The sequence below is a fragment of the Phocoena phocoena genome, chromosome 1 (genome assembly GCF_963924675.1).
Source record: "Phocoena phocoena chromosome 1, mPhoPho1.1, whole genome shotgun sequence".
NCBI lineage: Eukaryota > Metazoa > Chordata > Mammalia > Artiodactyla > Phocoenidae > Phocoena > Phocoena phocoena.
The window spans coordinates 116,262,505-116,285,418 of NC_089219.1; the positions used below are offsets into that span (position 1 = coordinate 116,262,505).

Consider the following 22,914-nt stretch of genomic DNA (forward strand, 5'->3'; position numbering starts at 1 on the left):
ATCCAACTGCATGGTCCTCCTAATGTGAGTCTCCAGGCATGGCTGAGGCCTTCTAAGCCACTTCAGCCTAATCTTCCCTCTCCTTCCCCCATCCTGGCTTAAGGGACGTGTGCATCTTGGGGTGGAAGTGCGGTGAGGTGAAGGGAACAACAGGAGGAAGTCCAGTTGGCCTAGACTACTACAGGCCAACTGGGTTAAAGAAGAGGGAGTGGAGAAGGGTGCTTCTGGGGCTGTCCAGTAAGCCTGGGTAATATCCCTCACCCAGGATGCCAAAAGAGGAAAAGAGACCAGAAGTACGGGGAGGTGGGGAACCAAGGCATCAGACATTGCTGATGCGTACACTAATGGCACTGCCCTCCTTCTCATCCTGCTCCCTTAATGACTCCTCCAACTTGAGCTTTTCAGGGTCTCTGTAGCGTACACTGGTGTCACGGAGGCCACTCGGAGAGGCTACTTTCACGACTTGGTCAAAAAGGCTAAAGTCTGCTATGTATTTGCCACTGGCTGACAGCGAGATGGCGGGTGTGAACTCGTAGCCCCAAAGGATCTCCTCCGGCAGATAGGAAGTGCGCACCTGGCAGGTGGCGCTGGTGGATTCCACTGTCCCACTTAGGATCAGCACCAGCTCGAAGTCACCCTCACCACTGCGGAGGGGCAGGTCTTTCAAGGGACTGGTCTCATCCACCACATGGTAGAAGGTAAGGGGCAGGATGAGGAAGGGGCTGTCAGAAGCCGTGTCCACTTGGAAAGTCACATTGACCTGGTTGAGCCGGATGTTCTCACCCTCCTTCGTCTGGTGGGTCTGAAGCAGTTTGCCTGTCACCTGGCAGCCAATGAGGAGGCTCTTACGCATGTTGGCGACTCGGATCATAAGACAGGGCTTTCCATTGTGTGCAGCTACAACCGCATGCTGGCTGAAACGGATGGTCTCCGCCCGCTTCTTGGGCCGGGCAATCTTTGCCAGGAAGGTACCCGTGATGAAGATCTCCAGGATGGTGGTGAGCACCAGCTGGGCAATAAGAAGCACGATGGCCAGTGGGCACTCCTCACTGATGTAGCGGAAGCCATAGCCAATGGTGGTCTGGGACTCAAGGGAGAAGAGGAAGGCCCCGGTGAGCGTGTGCACCTGTACCACACAGGGGGTATGGTTGGCTGGGGGTCCCAGCTCCAGCAGGTCCCCATGGGCTACAGCTACCAGATACCACACCACACCAAAGAGGAACCAGGTGCCTGCAAAGGTTGCAGAGAAAAGCAGAAGCTTGTAGCGCCACTGCATGTCAATGAAGGTTGTCCACAGGTCCTTGAGGTAGAGGAAGCGCTTGTCAGCAATGTGCTCCATTCTCACATTGCTGCGGCCATCTTTTGTCAGGACTCTCCTCCGTCGTATCCCTGGGCCCATTAGGGGCCGGCTTTCTGTCTGAGTGGTTTGGCTGTAATACACCTTGGCAACCGACGTCATCTGCAGAGAGCAAGACAGCATAATGAGCGGTATTGCAAAAATCCAGCAACTCCCAGCCACCATCCAATGGGAAGGAAGAAGAAACATTCATTTTAGTGCCACTGATTTGTCCTCTTATTAGCAAATGTTTACTGAGCACTTGCTATATGCCAGGCACTGTAGTGCAAGATGCTGGAAGGTCAAAGATGAATCTGACAGCATCGTTGCTCGCCAAGAACTCACAGCATAGTGAGAAAGATTCATGTTCTGTAAGCAAACAATTGCAGTACAGTCTGACATTTGTAATTCTTAGGAGAAGCAGAGAAGAAAGAGTAATAAGCTCACAGTTCCTTGAAGGTGGGAGTGAGACTAAAGAGGGCTCTACTGGTCTCCATTCACCACAAAACCAGTTCCGTGAAGATCTCTCATTCTGAAATAGGATCCCTCCCCACCCTCAAGAATGGCAGCAGCAAGAAAGACTATCCTGTTGAACTCCTTCCAAGCCAGTCCCCCTTAACACACACATGCCTTTAATTTCTCCATTCTCTCCCCTACCTCCACATCAGTACTCACTGGTGATACAAAGATATTTGCCTGGCTCAGAAGATAGCAGAAACTACCCATTCTTCTACCCCTTAGGATGTTCTCTAAGCACCCTGCCCATTTCGCTCTTATTATGATCATTGTCATTCTCATTATTATTGTCATCATCTATTTGCATCTTCTGGGGAAATTAGGTCCGGGTTAGGCTCTGGGGTGGTGTTGGGAAGAGCACAGACAGAACTGAGCAAAAATAAACGAGTGATGGTGGGGGGCTTCCCTGGTGGCGCAGTGGTTAAGAACCTGCCAATGCAGGGGACACGCGTTCGAGCCCTGGTCCAGGAAGATCCCACATGCCGCAGAGCAACTAAGCCCGTGCGCCACAACTACTGAAGCCCGCGCGCCTAGAGCCCGTGCTCAGCAACAAGAGAAGCCACTGCAATGAGAAGCCCGCGCACCACAGTGAAGAGTAGTCCCTGCTCTCCGCAACTAGAGAAAGCCCGTGCGCAGCAATGAAGACCCAATGCAGCCAAAAATAAATAAATAAATTTATTAAATAAATAAATAAACAAGCGATGGTGGAGGAAAAACATCAAACTGAAGCCTCCTGGCAGCATAGGAACATTTTCCCAAGGACTGGGAGAAATGCCAGGTTGTAGGTGGCAAAATTGTCTTGACTGAGTGAAGTAGAAGAGTTAGGAGTGTATGTTAGTTTGTGGCTATGTCTGCACAAGTTCAAATTCAGGATTGCTATTTACTCTGATAGTAGAAAGTGGGACAAGGCTCTGAAATAGGAGACAACTCACTTAATACAAAGTGCCTGGCACCCCTGCCCAAGGAATAACTTGTACTTTTCCATCAGAGAAAGAATTGCAATCACTTGAGCCCTTGGACTCTGGATCTGATGGCCAGACCTTCTGGGAAGGAGCAGGTGACCTCTGGGGAATTTTAGTTCTTCTTGGAGAACACAGAGTGGCTCATCACGTTCTCCATTCCGAGAAGTCTATACCACTGCATTTTATCATTCTCCTTCACCCTGCCCTTATTCTATATTCCCATAGCCTTACCCCTGGGAAACTCTAAATTATTCGCGTCTATTCATATATCCACCCAAGCAGACACTAAATTGGAAATCACCAACAGACGAGAATCCCAGAATATTCAGAGGCAACCTGAAGCCCATTTTACACCACCCACTTGGAACTTCCATACACATGAGACTCCTTGGCCAGAACTGGATGCCATCCACTTCCCAATATCCTTGGCTACTTTGGAGCAAGAGGGAGGCTTTGTAATTCTGAAGTTTGAAGAATTCTTATTTAGAGCCCAAGTGAAGCCCCATTCAGTACTCAATAGTAGTAATATTAATAAAAGAAACAACCACCACAAAGCTTGCATCTATGTACCATTCAAAGTTTACACATTAGCATGCCTTCTCATTTGACCCTCAAACTCGCGAAAAGATGTGAAACCTCTACAGGAGATTTTGAGGAACAGGGGAATCTAAAACAGATTCGAGAGAACAAAGGAAGTGCTGGAAAGTTGTGGATAAGTGAGCGTAATTTTAATTTTCAAAAAGAAAAATGAGGTACATTTCACAAACTACAGACAAACAGATAAGGTATCAACCACAGGCAAGATTCTAGAATGGAACATTAAGATAGTGAATTCTTGGGCAGAGTGGGGGAAAGGTAGTTATCAGTAGGACCCAGCCTGGGGTTACTAAGAACAGGTAACATCACATCATGCTAACTTAATTTCCTTCTATGACAAGGTTACTAAATTGGCAGATCAGAGAAAGTGCATCTAAGCAAGATTTTAACAAGATCTCAAGTTAGGTCCTTGGGGATACGACAGAGAAAAATGAACAGAATGCTTCTCTAATTAGGTGACTTAAAAAATCAGGGCTTCCCTGGTGGCGCAGTGGTTGAGAGTCCGCCTAGCGATGCAGGGGACACGGGTTCGTGCCCCGGTCCGGGAGGATCCCACAGGCCGTGGAGCGGCTGGGCCCGTGAGCCATGGCCGCTGAGCCTGCGCGTCCGGAGCCTGTGCTCCGCAACGGGAGAGGCCGCAACGGTGAGAGGCCCGCGTACCGCAAAAAAATAAATAAATAAAAATTTAAAAATCAGTGTTACTGGTGAGTGGATCATGATAGCCTGGAATCAGTTTTCTAGCGATGTACCACAGAGCATTATCTCTGGCCTTGCCCTAGTCGATGGTCTTAACACTAATTTTATTCAAAAATGTGGAACACATGGCCATCAGTTATGCAGATGACACAGAGCTGGGACGGACTGCAAATGAAAGGTCTGAGGCAGAATTAGGATCCAAAAGGGGCCAGAGGAGTGGGCCAAATCGAGCAAAAAGGATAAACGTTGGATTACATTTGGGTCCAAAAATTACCTGAGCAAGTTCTGCGTTGGAAAGATGTGATCTCGTAAGCAGAACCATGAAAATGAAATTAGGCATTTTAGCAGAAAGTAATCCAGTGTGAGTTATCTACATGTTTTGGTTGCCAAAAAAAGCAATGCAATCTTAAGCTGCTTTAGTTGAATTAAAGTATCTAGAATAAAATAAGGATTCAGTTGATTCTGCTCTGTTGATCCCACATCTGCAGTATTGAGTCTCAAGGAGCAATCAGGACATGAGAGGATTCAGAACCAAATCATATGAGACGTGTTTGAAGGAAACGGGGAACTTTACTTGGGAGGAGAGACGATCTGAGGGATATGAAGGCTATGTGAGAATATTTGGTTTGAAGGGCTGCCATGTGAACAAAGGTTTGGATTTGTTCTTTGAGCTCCAAGGGGAACAACCAGGACCAGTGAGTTCAAACCACTGAGAAAAAGATTCCAGACTGATATGAAGAACATTGTAACAAATGTAGAAAGAGCATCTCAAAAGGTAGAGAGTACCCTGCCCCCCGTGGTGTTCAAGGACAGGTTGGACGAGCGCTTTGCAGAGATTCTAGAGAGGAGATTAAAGTTTTGGGTGGGAAGGTTAAAGATTGTTTTTAAGTTTCCAACTACATTCATAGAGGATCAAGATGCCTGCCTCCTCCCCATCTCTACCCTGCCCCTTCTACCATGACATCCAGAGATCCCACATCAAAGCCCTAGCTTTGTTTGTGCCGAAGAGAGACTCTGTATATCTGGGGAAATGGAAGCTCTTGGGGCCCAAGGAAAGTCTTGCTTATCGTTCCCAAGATAATAGTCTATGATTATATATCATTTTACAGTTTATGAAACATGTAATTTGACCCCCACACCATGAGGTAAGTAGGAGAGGCATCATTAGAAACTAAGGTTCAGAGAGATTTGCTACAAGTAGTTTTGGAACCAGAACCCAGGTCTTCTGGCTTCTGATCCAGAGCTTTTAAATTGTAGCAACTGTTTCTGTGCATCCCAGGTTCATTCTCACAGTCTCTCGTTTTCAGGAGGTGCCTTTGTGGTCCCCTGTATAGAGGATCACAGCTGAGACAGAGAAGACAGAGCCCGGAGCTTCCAGAGCCCAGCGTTAAGGCTACAGATTCGGGGCACTGGAGATTTTGGTACTGGCTAGACCTCTTTGTTGTGATTGCCACCTCCAGCTGTGTGCCTGCTGTTGCCAGCCTTTGTATCTGCCTCCTCCAGCTATTATCTGCTGCTCCCAGCTGCTGTGCCACCTCCCAGAGCCAGGCAGCTTTGTTCTCCCCGGTAGTGAGAGTCAGCAGCAGATAAACAATCAGTCACACTCCACCCCCCCGGGCCCCTGGGAAGGGAGCAGGCCAGAGTTCTGGAAATGGTTTGTTGCTGCCCCACCTGAAACACACAAACTCTCTCCTCTAGAGGGTGCTGTTTCCCCCAAAACAGTCCCAGCCAGATACCAGGGACAGTAGCTGAAGAATTCTGAAAAAAAAGCAGCCTCTGAGTGGTCAGAAGAGAAACAGACACAATCACCTTCCTTCTCCTCTAAAAATTAAACTAACGAGTCCCTAAAACAAAAGCCAGTCACACCTACAGTGATGTCCAGCAGGTTCCCTCAGCAAATAACTCTCCCTCCTTCTGCTTCCTGCCTGCAGACTGACCTAGAGCTTTCTTTCTTTACCTGAGTCATTTGTTCTCCAGAATGAATGGATTTATCAGAGCCCTTCTTGAGTACAGGACTGCTCTGCAGTACAGACACTCCTCTTGTGAGTAAAACTGATCCCCGGCTCCCCACTGCTCTGAGCGTGGCACTCAAGGCCCTTCATGATTTGGTCTCTGCCTCCTTCTTGGCTTTGGTCTTGCCACTCTTCCACACGTATCGTAGACTCCAGCTCCACAAAGCACCTCGCTGTTCATCCCTTCTACCCTTGGACCCACTTTTGCACTGGACCCGCTCCGTGCCCACCTGATGACCTCCAGCTTATCTTTCAAAACTCACTCAAGTGTTAGTTGCCCCTTTGGAAGCCTCCCTGACCCTCGAAGAAATAGCTCATCTTCTCTACCTCCCCGCCCCCAGCATGGGTTTACTAAGCATGGTTTGTACACATTCCTATTTTCAAACATCATCGTGCTTTGCAATGGTTTGTTTACCACTGTTTGCCATCTGTGAGTTCTCAATTTAAGCCCACAGACTGTGAACGTCACCTATTTCCCCAGTACCAAGTGCAGTTTGTTAAGAAAGTCTGAGTAAAGGGATGACTGGAAGCCTGATTTAGAGAGACAGAGGTCCGAGTCAGAGCTGCAGCCTTGGTCTGCCTCACGGACTCTGCTCACGTGCAAATGTTGGCGATTTCTTTTTTCTAAGGATGGGAGAGAGCAAGCCCCGAGGCACTGGTCCCAGCTCCCTCTGGGTTCGCTGTCCCCTTTGCTGGAAGATGAAGGAGGAAAACAAGCCTTGTTTGGGAATAGCTGTGGGCATAGGGGCAGACTCTGTCAAATTGAGTGACCAGAAAGGAGGCTTCAGCCCCTCCGCGGGGCAGTGGTGGAGGGGGCAGGTTAGAGCTGTGCACCTTCTCCTGAAACCTGTCAGGCTGGGGTAGGGAGGGGTGGTGGGCAGGGAAGCAGCCCTGAGCAAAGAGCTTTATCTGTTCTCTCTGTGGCAAGAGCAACCTGAATGAAGAAGCTTTGGGGCACGAATCCTGAATGCATCCACCTCCACGTGTGAATGAATCCTTTCTTCTCTACCCCTGCCTCTCTTTGGTTTCCTAAATAGTTAACGGTGCCATCATCCTTTGAAAATCTGGGGATTATCTCCAACTCCCCTCCTTCCTCATCTCATCTCAATATTCATTGGATGCCACGAGCTGTGGATTTGTTACTTGTGTCTCTTCCCCTTCATTTCATTGTCTTACGTTAGGTCCTTCACACCTTTTTGCTGAATCCTCAGCCTCCTACACATCTCCTGTCTCTATTCTTTCTCTCCCCAAATCCTTCCTACGCTACTACTGGATCACTCTTCCTCAGTTACACCTCTGATCACAAATCAGTGCACATGTATCCACCACTTCACAAAGCACTTTCACATTTTATTCTCATGGAATTCCTATAAGGTATTAAGATTACAATCCTTAGTTTATGAATGAAGAAACTGAAGCTCCGAGAGACGATGTGACTTGGTAAATCGAGATCTTCGGCCTCCCAAACCTCTCTGCCTCCATACTCCACTTGTCGTTATACTGTAACTATCTCAAATCCTTCCCCAACTCAATCCCTTCTACCTTTGGGTTTAGGTTTGACAGATAATGTGTCCACTAGCTATCAAAGAGAAGCCAAACTCAGTCTGACACAGTTGCATGGTCTGCTTCTACACCTCATTCCAGCCTTATTTCCTGCCTCATCTCTCCTATGGCAAACTTCAGACAAACCAACTGTCCCCTGCGCCCTGTCGTATACACCCATGCTTTCCTGCCTTCACGTGATTGTTCACGCTCGTCTCTCTTCCCGACCTCCCTTTCTCCTTGTCTCTACATAGCCATGACATCTTTCAGAGCCCAGTTCAAATGACTCCTCTTCCAGGAAGCCTTCTCTGATCCCCACAGCCTTAAGTAAGGCCTCTCTTTTCTGAATATATGTATTATATATATATCTCCATCTATATCTCTTATGGCACATCTACTTGGTATAGCATGTGTCTTCTACTACAAAGAAGCTTACTAAAATAAGGATTTAGCCATAATATGTTTTGATGAGTCTGATATATGATTCACACAACGTATGACACATAGTAGGTGCTCAAGAAGTAGTTTATGAGTGAATAAATGAGCAGAAGGGGGATCCCAAATCACTCCAGGTGTAGGGGCCAATCTAAGAGCACTGGGAACAGACTCCATCCTCCAGGAGGACTAAGGATATGTGGAAGCTCTTGGCCTGGGTACAACAGATGGAACTTCACTCTGGTCCAGGGCCTCTCTCCCTCTGGGGCCTTCTCACTCCCCCTTCTTGTTTGTGTCTTCTCTTGATTTTTCTTATGATGCTTTCTCTTTTTCCTTGTATCCACAGAAACCCCAATAACTAATTATAGACACTAACAGATATACAAACAAACCAAATGTCCTCATCTGCAATGATGCTGCCCACCACACAGGAAGATCCATGCAGTCTCAGTTGTATTTTCATGCATTTATACAATAAACATTTACAGGGTGCCAGATTCTAAACAAGACACTTGAATTATGGAGGTGAATTAGGTGTGGATTCTGGCCTTGAGGACCTTACAGTCTATTAAGGGAGACAACCACATAACAGGCAAGAAGTGATAAGTGCCATGGAATAGGGACCCATGAAGTGCTGAGGGACTTTGCAAAGGGAAAGGTGACATCTAGCTCAAGGGGGTGGGGCTGAGAAGGTAATGAAGTGTACTGATTGAGAACCTGTTAGGTGCTAGGCACTGGGCTAAGTTGTTGGGGATATTTTAATGTTAGCTCATATAATTCCTCAAACAACCCTGTAGGAATGTTATTATCCCCACTTGTTACTAGGTTGTTGTGAGTAAGTAACAACCAGGAGTTGAGTTTTTTCCTCCATACCTGACTGTCTCACTCAGGGGAGATTATATAGAGGAAGGTGGTATTGGGACTGGGCCTGAAGGATAGGCAAGATTTGGACCCTTGGAGACTGGAGTTTGGGGGTGTCAAAGAGCAGGCACCTCCAGGGAAGGGAGCAGTACAAGCAAAAGGTATAGCATTGAGTAGATTCAGGGCCAGCAGGGGATAGGAGCCAATCATTTTGGTTGAAGTGTTGGGAGCACATGAAAGACTTAACAGGACAAATTGGGAAAACAATGATGGGCTCTGATCCCACAACACCCTCCTGCCTTGTGGCCACTAGAATGAAGGGTGAGAGCCACACGGCGTGGGTGTGGAGCCCCATGCCTCCCACAGGGATCAGATGCAGGGACTTGGCCTCCTCTTCATGGTGCTCTAGCTGCATACCCTTTCACAGAGCCACTGGGTGAGTTTTCTCTTTTGACCATGGAGTACTTCTTCCTGATGTTTTGTTCAAGGAAATGGAAGAAGAGAGAAGGAGAGCAACTATCATTTACTGAATGCCTAGTTTAGACCAGCACTTCACATTTCATCTTTGCAACAACTCTGGGGAACAGAGTTTTTATCTTCACAGTTACTTATGAAACTGGGGTTCAGAGAGCCCAGGCAATGCAACATACAAGGAGCAGAGCTGAGATTAGTACCTAGTTCTGGCTGCATTACAAAGTCCTTTCCACTATAGCTTCAGGTTAATACTATATACTGAATTTGCCTTTGATGAGCAAATTCCACACTCCACAAGCAGAGAAGATGGACACCTAGCGCATGATAGGGGTCTAGCAGGAACCAGCCAGGTGTGACGAATTCACCAGCAATGACACCCAGGGCGCATCTGATGGTTAGTGGTGATACTCTTTTGTTATGATTGTTCCATCTCAGTGCTCCTCTCCTAGGTTTGCATGGCAGGTCTTTATCCTCCCCATTTCCTTCTCTTGGGCTCTGCTCCCAAGTCTCTTCTCATCTCTTCTATCATCTACACTGCCTTGCTCGTATTTCATGCTGGCCGTTACCAAAATGTGTCTCCCTGATTCTATCCTCCTTTTCACTGTCCTCTTTGTCTTTTCACTCCCTGCACATCTGTCTGGATCATCCCTTCTTCCCCTAAGAGTTTCTTCAGCCTCCTAGAAATCTGATTTTGGAAGATGGTGATACGGAAGAATACTATGCTATCCATCAAATCGCAGCTCTGACCCTCAAATTCTGCGTCACGCTGTTTCTCCACCCATAACCCGAAGCCTAGGTGCCCACATTAGTAAAGGCATTCTAAGCCCTACAACCTTCTATTCTCCCTGCTTCTTCCCTCCAGAAAAGAGCTTCTTCATTTAGGGGTTTGGAAACAGGATCAGAAAGGGAGGCAGTTTCTAGGAAGACAGGAGGTGTTCCCACTATAGCTATGAACTAATCCGATTATTTTAGGTTTGAAGGTACAGGAATACCTGAACCAGTCACTGGGGGGTAGAGATAGAAATAGAAAGTGGTAGTACCAGCTCATTCTCTGTCCCAGTAACTTCCCGTCATGCTCAAGTGCTACGTTTTGAGAGAGCCCTGCGCACAGAGGGGTTGTGGGCACGACCAGCCCCCGGGCCTGAGGCTGGGCTGGTCTCTGAGCCCACACTCATCTTAGACAGCTGAGCTAAGTACATGTCCAAGCCTAGCATCCTGGAGATAGAACTAAGAAGGCAGCATTACCTGGTGGAAAGTGGGCTCGACTGGGAAGCAAGAGACTTAGGTGCCAGCCTCAACTCTGCCTCTGACTAAAAGTGACCTTGGGTAGGTGTCTAAACCTCTTCAGCCATTATATCTTTAATTGTGGGAAAAGGGCATTGGATTAGCTCCATACTTCTCAAAGTAGTGTGCCAGGAAGTGCTCAGAACCACAGGATTAAATTTAATGTATTTTCCTGAGCTATCAGTTTTACTCAAGGGTTTTGAGGGAAAATCTTATTTTAATATTAATCAAATGATGTCTGATAGAGTAGAATGAAAAATTTACATAATTTAAAAGACAAAACAGATTTCAAGGATGTCCAGTGTGTGGGAGCTTATGGCCCATCCCTGTGTCTTCTGGGGTAAAATTCCCTCTGCCCTTCACAACCTGTTTCTGGGTCAGGTTGGGAGGCTCTGTGCTTGAGGGTTTTCAAGGTCATTTCCTGTTTTAAATGTCCACATGCAGCCTGTGTCCCTCCCAATACAGATTCGTCTCATCCCTCCCACTGGCCTTGGTGGAGACAGGAGACTGCTACTCAGCCCCCTCTCACCAACCATATTATCTCTGTTTTGGATACCAACTCCAACTTGAATAGTGGCCTTGGAGGCCTCCAGGAGGAGATCAGCTGCACTGGGGACTGAAAAGGAGCATTTCTGGGCTTTCAAGTGTTCTTAATGAGAGAGGGGGGAAAAGAGGAGAAAGGAGACGGGTGTCAAGGAAGGCCTGGAAGAAAAGCACTGCGGGATTATGTAAGCCCTCAAGGTTGGGAGAAGAATGGAGTCGGGTTTGGGGTTCTTTTTAAACTTGATGGCTTTGTTCATTAATCTCCCTTCTGTCCTGCCCCAAAGAAAACAAACAAATAGAAACAGAGCCAGATGCACACAAATCTTGAGGTGGGGAAAAAAAGGGCCGTGTGTGTGTCGGGGGGCCCTGCCTTGCCAGCTGAGTCACTGCTGCCTCTGCCTCTCACCCTCCAGTCTCCTTCCCCTTCCCTCCCATCCTCTAGCCTCGGCCTGACACAAGGCCCTGGCCCAAGGAAGAATAGGCTTTTCTTCCCTTGTGTCAACGTTTGGAAAGTTCTCATAGACTGATCAAAAGAAAGGATAAAAGCCTTCAAAGCGTTTCCTGGGAGCCTGTGACCTCCATCTGGCCCTTCTGACCCCCCTGTGTGTTTTCCGGTCAAGAGAGGGAAGAACACAGAGATGGGGCCATGTCAGATGTTTGCCTCTGTCCGGACACCACCCGTCCTGTCAGTGTGGGCTGATTGGGACCACTGCCCCTTCTTCCGCCCCAATCCCCAGGCAGTGCCTCTGTGCCCTATGAGAAGGGAACAGTGTTCCTGCAGAGAACTGCCCAGAGTGGGGTACCTCAGGGACCCCCCGTTCCCCAGCTGGAGAGGGAGGATGACTTCCTGGCACACGCAGCCTATGGGGACTGCCTCTTTGATACACCTGCCTCCTCACCCTCCAGCCCCCCCACACCCCCAACACGCTCCCTCTCTGAGTCACCACAGCGGCCACAGCGCCTGCGCCTACCCATTGTGTAGGGCTGCAAGGCTGCACATCCTGGTCCTGTCTGAGAAGCTTGGCACTGTGCAGAGTTCAGCTGAGGACAAAGGATGCACCACTGCCTCCTCAGCCCCAGCTCCAGCCATCCCAAGAGCCCGCAGGCCTGGCCCCATCTGGGTCCTCACCCCAGAGGAACATCTCAGAGACATTAACCCATCCCTCCTCACCTTGACCGAAGAGCCAGAAAAATCAGTCCAGGTGCTAAGACACGGCTGGAAGTGATGGCATTAGTACAAATAACTTCTGTTGTCATTGTTATTCTACTGTTATCAGTAAGACCTGCGACACTGAAAGGGTTCCCAAGCATACTGGGGGAGATTTCAGAGGGGCTGGGCTGGCGATGACCAAGGGGTCTGTTGAAGACCTCTTATTCGTGTGTCAGCCTGCTCTGACTATTTAATCAGTCACCACCTGGCCTAGGCTCCTGGATTCTCCATAGGGGAGAACCCAACTGATCCCCAAAGATACTGGTTGAGAGGATCACCCTAGTTGAGACGTTAGAAGTATTCTTCCAGACAGAGCCCCCTAGGGAGAGTTCACCCCCATGCCCAGCTGGACTTAGTGGAGAGGGCGCTGGCAAGACTACAGATGGCTGGAGGGGAGCGGAGGAGATGAGAGGGACTCCTGCAAACTTCAAGCCTCACCCATCCTCAGCCTGGTGCTGAAGATTACCTCCCCGCCACCAGGGGGCAGGGCTCCCCAGCCCCATGGGACTGCCCTTGCCCTGGCGGCTTGCCTTCTTCCTGTCCTCTCCTGCCCACCGACCCCAGCCCACCCCCTCTTACTGTTAGGTTGAACCATATGAAATTACCAGTTTTAAAGAATGGGTCCCATGTCAGCAATATCAAGTGGTCCAATTTACCAATATTTGATACCAATAAAAATAACAGCATCAGCCTCCTTCAGACTACCAGGCTCTGCGTGATATGAAGCACATTAGATGCAATTCCGCTTGATCCGCACAGCCAGCTGGTGGCAGTTAGAGCCGCAAGAATCGCTCTCCAAGGTCACAGCTAACCTTCCAATCATCAAAGCCAAGGGCGTTTTCTCAGTCCTCGACCCCAGCAGTCTCTCTGCGTCATGTGAGACTGATGGCCAGCCTGTCCGTTCTGGACACTCTGTCCTTCGGTTCTTATTGAGATGTGGTGGGGATCCACTGATTTTGGAGACCTTGATTAGCTCATTAGTGGCCCTGCCACTTCTAGGCTTTGGGATTTGGAGCAAATCACTTAAACTCTTTTGAGTTTCCTTTTCCTTTACCTGCAAAAAAAGAAGGGGCCTAATGATATCTACCTCACCAGAGTGTTGGGAGAATTAGATAAGTGCACAGACGTACCAAGAGCACTCGGTGGGGTCAGCACTAACAGGGTACAGAGTCTCAGCATCACTCGCTGGCATGGTCCTCCAGGCTCTCTCCTCCCGGTCTCTTTAGGTTTGGTCCATCTCTCTTGCTGTGGTCTCTCGCGGGCCCTGAATTGTTGGCGTTTCTCAGGGATCCCCCTTGGCATCTCTAACCACTCTGCTCTCCCTTCCTCGGCTGTTTCAACCACTCCCACAGATTCCCCTCACCTCTGCCCTGTACAACCAACACTTACTGGCTCCCTCTAACTGGAGAGTCTAGTTTTAACGTGTTCAGACTGATATCCTCTCTACTCAGAAGGGAGTCTCTCCTGTGCTTCCCCTCTTGTTCCCAGCATCACCATCCATTCAGTGCCCAGGCTGGAAACCTTAGAGTCGCCCTCGGTTTCTCTCTTGCCGCTCATCCAGCGGGTCACTGGGTCTTATCAATTCTGCCTTTGTGGGCTTCTCTCCAACTCCTTTGAGGCTGCCCTAGTTCTCTTTCACCTGAAGTGCTGCAATGATCTCCTGTCTTCCCACCCCCAGCCTCGCCTCCCTCACCTCCACCCCCTCAGCTGCCACAGTGCCTTTCAACAACACAGTTACATCCCATCGCTCTGGCTTTCAATCCTTCAAGGAGTTCCACAGCTTCTGTAGTAAAACCCAAACTTCTAGACATGGCATTCAGAACCCTTCACCATCTGATGCCACCTTGATTTCCAAAGCCTCTCCTTTTGGTACTTTTCCCTATGGACCCCATCTTCTAGCCATATAGAATTGCCACTGGCTCTTCAAACGCAGTCTGCACCCCACTTGCACGGCCCCATGCTTTTACCAAGCAGGTCTCTCTGCCTAAAATGCCCTCATTACTCTCTCTACGTTCCTGGGACATTTTGCCGCATTATCGATATAGCACGCCTCTGTCCTTGAGAGATGGTGAGCTCCTTGAAGGCAGAGACTACACCTTAGTTCTCTTTTCAAGCTGGTGCCTTTGAATTTAACCTAATTGATTAGTATAGAGGAAAGACTTAGACATGAAATCCCTGGTCTGATTCCAGGCTAGAGATGCCAACCAACTGCGTCTGGGCCGTCATTTACCCCACCTCCTGCCCTTAACAGATATCACTAATTCATCACAGTACTTTTTTCCTCACTGAACCTCAGAATCTTTCCCAGCATGGTGATACAGAGAGCCATTTTCAATCCAATGCAGTTAGCCTTACAAATGAAACCTATTTGTTATCCTGGCAGGTCTGGGTCACAGCCAAAGTTCCCTATCTATCCTTCTTTCCCACTATTTGCCATCCAGATCTGTGCCATCTACTTGCTATGGGAACTTCAGTCAATCTCTTCATCTCTCTAGGGCTCAGTTTCCTCACCTAAGGAGGCAATAAAACCTTCCATTGTTTGGTTGGGATTACAGGAGATAAAAGTATGTGAAATCTGTAAGGCCTGTATGCAAATATAAGATATTATTATTAGCCTACTTTGCAGATGAAAGAAAAATATCTAGCAAATTAGAGAAACTAAGGCTCCGAGAGGTAAAGTAACTTGCTGATGTTTATTTAATGGCAAAGCCGGACCCTCTGTCTCCAAGTCCCGTGGACCTTCACTCATGCTGCCTCTCCACACCCACGTGGGCTTGGTGATGCTCCAGCTACCTCCTGCCTTATTTGTCCTTTCTCCAGGGTAACAGCGATTCATGCGGTAGGACTTACTACAGCCCTGGAATTGGAGGAGGCTTCCAGCCCACCTCCTTCATCCTACCTCCCTATAATTCCATCATAATTCCCAAGGTAAAGCTCCCTCCAAAACCCATTCAACCTGCCAAGAGGTAGGAAAGGTGTTTAGTGAGGGATGACACATAGAACTCAGTTCCTACATCATGCTTTTTGGTCCCCTGCCCTCCTGCTTCCCCTTGGTGGCTCCAGCCAGCTGGCAGGCTGCTCAAAGCCCAGGATGAGGGGTAAAACACGGAGAGGTTTGGGATCGTAACTCTGAAAAGAGAGGGCATTGGAGTTCAGTCAAGTTCCTTCTTCCCCTGAAATTGTTTCGCTCTCATAGGGGGCAAATGAAAGTACCAGGCTCTACTAAAATCTGTAAGGACTGCAAAGTGTGGCCAGGGGGAAGTCAGGCTTGGGACTGGAGAGAAACAAGAACTGAGTGTTCTCCTGGTGTGCAGCCTGCAGATGTGCAGGAAGTTGTCGAGAAAGGCGTGCTGACCCTTGTTATTGGCCAGGGGATGAGTGAGGCCTCGAAGGTACCCTCATCACCTGTGGAGTACCTCAGGAAACAAGGCATTGATGTGCGGATCCTCCAGACAGAGCAGGCACTGAAGGAGGATAATGCTTTGGTTACCCAAGGCATCAGGGGGGGAGGGGTCTTCCACTCCACCTGCTGATGGAGCCTTAAGAGAATAACTCACTAAGAAATGATAAAAAAAAAAATTTTTTTTTTAATTTTTTAAGGAGCCCAGGATGGCCAGGCCCCAGAAGATAAGGTTTTTGGGGTGGAGGCCAGGGAGCCACTGAGCTGTCACCAGATCTGCCACCAGAATCTGAGAAACCAGAGAGAGGCCAACCTGATGGGACCGGTTCCTTAGGGTCCTGGAACCAGTAGGGCTCCCCACCTGAGAGAAGAGAGGGAGGCTGACCTACCTCCCGGCTGAAGCACCCTTCTCTATACCTTTTCTCGTCTGTGATCTTAGAAGCTGTGTGGCTGTGATGAGCAAGGCCTTGGACCTAGTCGGTGGAGGGTCCGAGAGGCAGTGTAGGCGGCGGGGAGGCAGGAGAGTTACCCCCTCCTGTCAATGATTCTCCTGTCAATCAGGAGAATCACTTCTGAACTGCTTCCTAGCCTGTGTTTTGTTCATCTTTGTGACCTCCTCAGTGCCTAGTATAGAGCTTTGTCTAAGTATTTCTTGGCTTAAAAGAGCCCATAGTATTGATATTGTACATTTCTTTACCCTCCCTCAGGCTCCCTTTTTGGTATTTGACCTGCTTCATCCTTGGGAAGTCCTTCCTCCGAGCTTCCCATTAAAGCGTCAACCTTCAGACAGCTGCGCGCAGTGACTCGGTCTCTCCATCCGCCTTTACTCCAGGCTGAAGAGCTGTCTTCTCTCTAGTTTCCCTCAGTTCTCACTCCACACTGCCCTCAGCCCACTGCCATCAACACTCTCGTGTCTCTCTCTCATGAGGGGCCAGGTGGGGGAGGGCCCACAGTGGGTACTCAGTGCTTAGCACAGAGCCTCAATGCCAGAAACCCAGAGCCTTCTGCAGGGGGCAGATCCCTCTTTCATCGTGGGAAAGGAGAGAGGCGGAAAACTCCAGACCTGGACCCCAAACTGGTCCAGAGTCGGGCAACTATGGATAGAGCTTCTCCTTCTCCCTGGACCGACCAGGTCCTCCTGGGAAGCCCAGTGCTTCCTGGTGCCCACGTGACCAAAGACAAGAGGACTGAGCTTGGGAGAAAGAAAAGTAGGAAAAGAAAGATGGAGGGCAAGTGGAAGGATCCCAACTCGCAAGCCCCTAGAATGACAGGTGGGACAGAGTATGTAATAAGCTGGCCTCTCCAGCATCAGCATTCTTGGCCCTCCACCCACCCCTCACACACAGCCTCTGCCCGCCAGCTTCTCCCAGTGCTTGAACGGGCCATGCCTTCTCTTACCAACAGTTCTTGGCAAACAATGGGGCCTCTTCCGTGAAGCACTCTTCCCCTCCCCACTCCACTTGGTCGATCTCTACCCTTCCTTCAAGCCTCGCCTTAGATGTCACTTTCTCTGAGAAGCCCTTCCAGACGCCCACAGCCCCAGTGTGAGCTGCTGCCCCTCTGTGTCCCCACGTGCTACGGACTTCCCCACCTCAGCCCTTGTGCTGGGTTTCCGCGTACCGCGTCATCCTATCCTCCCTGAGAGGTGGGTAATGCCATTGCCTTCATGTGAATGTGTGGAAACCAGACTCAGAAAGGTTAGCTGACTTGTCCAGAAGGACCACTAGTAAGGAAGAGGTGACTGCAAGTCGAACCCAGGCCCACTTAAACTGCACTTTTCATCTGGCCACCATATCATCATGGCATGTCGGCGCTGGGAGGCCCGCATGGTCATCCTGTTCAACCCCTTCATTTCACTGAAGAGGAAGCCAAGGTTTAGAAAAGTTGAGTAACTTTTCCACAATCACACAGCCGGCTAATAGCACCAGAATCAGAGCAATAATCCTGACTTTCTTCTTCATCCCAAAGCTCTCTCTTCCTACCAGATCTTTTCTTAACCCTGGGGTCCTGAAGGGCCAACCTGGGAGCATTATCCACTGAGCTCTTCCCCTCCAACCAAAGCCCCAGCCTAGGGGTGTCCAGTGTGCACCTCCCATCAGCAGGCCTCAGGAATCTCCTTGCCCCACAGCAGCTGGCCCAGAAATATGACAACAAGAAGAGCTAGAAGAAACAGCAGATAGCGGGCCCACTGGGAAGGGGCAGATTCAATGATGTTCTCTGCTAGGGGCTGTGGAAATGATCAAGGGAGTTATCTGAGACAGCTGGAAGTCCATGGCCCACAGGGACCCTGAGCCCCTTTGGAAATGTCTCCTAGGCCACCCAACCTCTGTTCAGTAGGCGGCTAAGCTGGGCCTCTCTTTCTCATCAGGGGGAGTGAGTCTTCTACCTCTTCCCATCCTTCCCCTTTGCCTGCTAATCCCTTATACCCAGGAAATGCTTCCTGCTAAGTCAAAATTTACTTGCTGCTGCCTAAGGAATCTGTTCTTATTTTCACCCTTGGTGGAGATGGAGCCCCATAGGCACCCTGTGCTTCTGATACATATTCAGGGAATTGAACCTTCCCCGACAGGGGTCCTCGCCACTCCCTTTCCTTCTCAGGTTCCACATTTGAAGAGCAACCTCTGACCCTCACACAGAGAAGCCTGGCGTGGGGGGGTGGGGGGTCTACTGTCACCCTGGGAGGGAATCTCTCTGCCCTTCCCCAACTTGCCACTTATTCCTTATCCACATTTCTCCTTTGACTAGAAGGATGGGGGCAGGGGTGGCCCAACGACACTGACTAGATGCAGAACTAGATTCAGAGGTGGCTGTCTCACTGTCCCCCCCAGCCCCCCACCCCGAGCCTGAGTGCAGCTGGAGGGGCTGAAACTGTCCTTTGGCCAGGGCTTCTTCTCCAACAGGGGACATTTGGAAGGGCACTTGGAGTCAGAAGAATACACCAGAGAATAAGGGCTGGGAGAGGAGTATTCCTGCATGGAGGAAGACAGATGGGTAACGCTTCAGCAGAATCTGGCAGCCAGCGGGGGAGCACGCTAGGTGAGCAGTGGGGTTAAGGCATAGAAGGGCCCTGCAGGGGTCTTTGCAATTCTGATGTAAGGGAAACGTCGTGGAGATGGGCATTCGATAACATTTGCAGATGAGCAAACCAATATCAGCTTAGTTCTCCATCTAATGGGGTTTCTGCAACTGTGACCCCATCAACCGTCCCAGGTCCCAGCACACCATCATGCAAGCAGCCCTCAAATCCTCGGGGTCCTGGTCCTGGTAAGCCCTCCATCTCTTCCCTTTTTTTTTTTTAAATCTTTTATTATTATCCCTTCCCTTTTTAGGGTACCTGCTCCAGGCTTCCAGAAGATGCCCCAGACCAGAATAGTAGGAGAGGCATAGACATGCCCTATAGATCCTTATACAGACATAGGATATTAACAGGGAAGGTCAGAGCCAGGTGTCGTGAAGGACTTATAATCAACAGAGATCTCAAACTCCAAACCCTGGCCAAGAAGGCCAGGGGGCTCCTCTCTCCAGTGATCCATCAGCAGTGGGAATGGGGCCCATGGGAATGTAGGAAATGAAAGGAGGTAGGCTCACCCTGCCTAGAGGCAGTCAAGGGTCAAGGTGAACTTTTGAGTTTCTTTCTGGACGCAGAATCCTGTTTAAGGTCCCTGTACCCATTGTTCTCCCCCACTCCAACCCCAACATGCCCCCACTCTTCCCAAAGAAGGTGGGCAAAAGATAACTCTGTGAAAATTCCACATGGGTTGGGTCATCTGAGTGAAGCCAAGAGGCATAGTGACCCCTCCCCCGCAAAATACAACCCAGAAAAACACCCAGCAGCAAGAGACTTCCATTCGAGAATGGAGTCCCAGTCTTGCCACCTGGATATGTCATGTCACCTGTCAGAGCCCTACTATAAAACGGGGAAATGATAACGAGGCCATCTACCTCACAGGGTGGTGAGAGGCCGTGACCCTGAGTGCACTGGGCAGATGCAAGGGCTGGTGGCCCTGGGCCGGTGCTGGGGCAGGCTGGGGTTGGTCATTCCCGCATCACTCCATTCAGTGTGTTTGGCTCCGCTCTGGGGCGGGGGTCCTGGCTCACCAAACCTCTCTGTGTTCTGTGGGATGGGGGGGGAGGGGCGGGCGTGCTCACGGTTCAGCAGAGACCGTGTCCGTGGTTAACGTATAAGCAAGTGCGGTCTGGAGCAGCGGGACATTCCCCGCCCCAGGGCCACATTCTTGAGGTCACAACAAGTGCAAACTTGTTATAACCTGTGTTGGAGCAGCAGGGGGCAGCGAGGGCACGGGGTGGGGGGTGGTCGGGGGCTGGGGCGCTGGTGCTGAGCCGCTCGAGGCTGGAGGCTGGCGGAAGGGGTGCAAAGGGGATGGAGGGCGGGTGTGCTGGTGCATATGCGAGTGGCCGGTGCGGGTCTGTGTACCTGAGTCGGCCTGCTGGGTCTGGGCACATCCGCTCCGGCGTGCGTCCGGGAGCCGTGTGTGGGGCCTCATGCATGAGCGTGTGCCTGTGTGTCTCTGCATATATGAGCCTCGTGGTGGGAGGAGGAGGAGAGGCGGGAAGGCACGGGCCGCGGCGGCCGGGCATGTGGAACCGAGGAGTGGGCAGGCTGAGTGCCCCTTCCCCTTGGCCGGCCTCGCGGAACCTGCATTCCAAGTCCATCCACAGACTGCCCCATCCCCGCCCCCTGTAAGTCGGGGCCTCTCCCGGCCTTGGGCCCATCTCCCCAGCCTGCCCGGGGAGGAAGGGGGGGAGGGGTCGCCTCCTGCCCATCCCCCCTGGCTCTGGCCCCACTCCCCCAAGCTCGCTGGGCCCTCCGGACACTGGGGCGGGTGGGGGTGGGAGCGGGGGGAGGCTCTGAAAGCAGGTGACTGTTTGGGGGAACTCGGGGACAGAGCCCCCATTGTGCCCGCCCCGGAGGCGCCTCAATGGAGCTCTGGGGCACAAAGGGGCTTTGACAATGGGCAGGACATTAGTATGCAGAGCCAGCCCCTCGGCCCTCTCCCTGTCCCACAGCCCAGGGGCGGGGGCTGGGGGGGATGCTGGCCTCGCGGGTGGAGGCAGGGGGTGGGGCAAGGCTGAGACTGAAGAGATCTCAGCCCCCGGGGGCTCCCCTGGGGACACTGCCCAGGAGACAGGGGAGGGAGACTAGACCAGGGCCCCCAAACCTGCCACGAGCCAAAAAGGGCTTTCCAAATGGAAAAAACCAGGGGGACTGGGAGGGATGGGGGAGGAGGGGCTGTGGGAGGCCAGGCCCCTTCCTCCCAACTGGACTCTGGAAAGAAGCACGTGCGCAGCCTGACCCCACCCACTTTGGGCCTCAGTTTTCCCATCTATTCTAGGGAACTGTGTGGGTGGCAGAGGAAAAACTGAGCAATAGACAGCAAGGTCTCAAACCTAAGCCCGCCCCGACTCCTCAGGCTCGACTCCTCAGGCTCGGGGGCTGTTGGTGGGATCTGACCCTCCAGAATGCTTCTGCTCAGGGTGTGTGCTTGGGGTTTGGGGTATTTAGGCTTCTGACAAGGTGGTGCCTGCAGCCCAGCTCAGGGGGGTTTGGCTGACAGGCCAAAGAGCCAGGGCTGGCTCCTCCCACCCTTGCCCCTGGTGTGTTCGTCTGTCTCCCCATCTGCCTCATCCCCACCCCCACTGGCACCCTTCCCAAGGTGCATGCACTGCCCGTGGCACCACAGCACAAAGGGCAGGGTCAGGAGCCACCGGGAAAGGGACCCAGAGCCTGGAGTGCTGGGAGACTGAGAGGAGGGAATGATCCAGGAGGGGGCTGCAGGCAGTGAGCAGGAAAGAGACACCCCAGGAGAAGCAGTGTTGCCCGATCACAGATCACAGACTTCCTCTGCCCTGGGCCAGGAACCCTTAGGAGAGAGGGCTGGGGCCACTTTACAGAACTGCTCCCCACAAGGCAAGATGGAAAAACCTTCTGGGCTTAGGAATGCCTTCTCCTGACTTGCTTTCTCCTTTTTCAGTTGCCGTTGAGGTCAGGAAGTCCCTCCCTGCTACCCGCCCTCAACTCAAGGCTTCCTGCTCTACTGCTATTGGCCCTGGATGGCACACTTGGGATTGCTGGGGGAAAGGTAAGTTCTGCTCCCCTCCTCTCAGGACCTTGGGTTTTTTTCCCCCACTGAAAAAGTCTGGTGGGGAAAGTGTAGGGCTAAGAGTTAGAACTCCTGGGTTCAGGGCCCAACAACCCTGTTAACTTTTCCTGGGACCTCACACAAGTCACTTTTCCTCTCTGGTTCAAGAAGCCCACACCTGCAATTTGGGAAAGGTCACTTCTGCATCCCACTGCCTCCTGGGCCCATGGGCAGTGGATTCAGGGGCAAGGCTCTGGTATTTAATAAGAGCTCATATTATTTAGCACTATGCTAGGCCCTTTTCTAGCGTTACATCATCTAATTCTCAACAATTCTAAAAAGTAGGCACTTTTTAAGAGCTCCATTTTATAGATGAGACAACTGAAGCACAGAGATGTTAATAATCTGCCCAAAGTCACACAGCTAGTGAGTGGTAGAACTGAGATTCAGGCTCCAGTAGGTAGTCTGTCCCCAGGACCCACATGATTAACCACTACCCCATACTGCCTCCCTAGTGAAAACATTCAAAAGACCATGGGCAGCTAAGGGAGATCAACCAGGATGTTCAAATCACCTGGGGCTTTTCCAAACTGTTTTCTGACGTTCCTCTGGACTAGTAATTCTCAAAGTGTGGTCCAGGGACCCTGGGGGGGTCCTGAGACCCTTTCAGAGGCTCTATGAGGTCAAGCCTATCTTCATAATAATACTAATATGTTATTTGCTTCTTTTCACTTTCATTCTCTCATGAGTGTTCAATGGAGTTTTCCAGAAGCTACATTGCAATATGATGTTATAACATATTGAATGCAGAAGCAGATATGAAACACCAACTGTCTTCTATTAAGCCAGATATTGAAAAGATTTGTGAAAATGTGAGACAATGCCACTTACTAGACTTTTGTTTGTCTGTTTCTAAATATAGCTATTTTTTCATTAAAGATATGT

General features: G+C 50.4%; 1 protein-coding gene and 1 pseudogene across 2 annotated transcripts in view; one reads left to right on the forward strand and one right to left on the reverse strand.

Moving 5' to 3' along the window:
* Nucleotides 1–319: 319 nt before the first annotated feature.
* KCNJ10 (potassium inwardly rectifying channel subfamily J member 10) overlaps nucleotides 320–22,914 on the reverse strand; it is a 28,595-nt gene continuing 6,000 nt past the window's right edge. The window contains exons 1-3 of one of the 2 annotated variants that reach the window (XM_065889694.1): nucleotides 9,604–9,647; nucleotides 5,559–5,578; nucleotides 320–1,389 (exon numbers count right to left, since the gene is read on the reverse strand). In XM_065889694.1, the coding sequence (XP_065745766.1) occupies nucleotides 320–1,389; nucleotides 5,559–5,578; nucleotides 9,604–9,647 (1,134 nt within the window). Of the gene's footprint in view, nucleotides 1,460–5,558; nucleotides 5,579–9,603; nucleotides 9,648–22,914 lie in introns of those variants that run through there. The other variant, XM_065889703.1, reaches the window with a different exon arrangement.
* On the forward strand, nucleotides 10,629–16,001 carry LOC136140494 (mth938 domain-containing protein pseudogene; annotated as a pseudogene).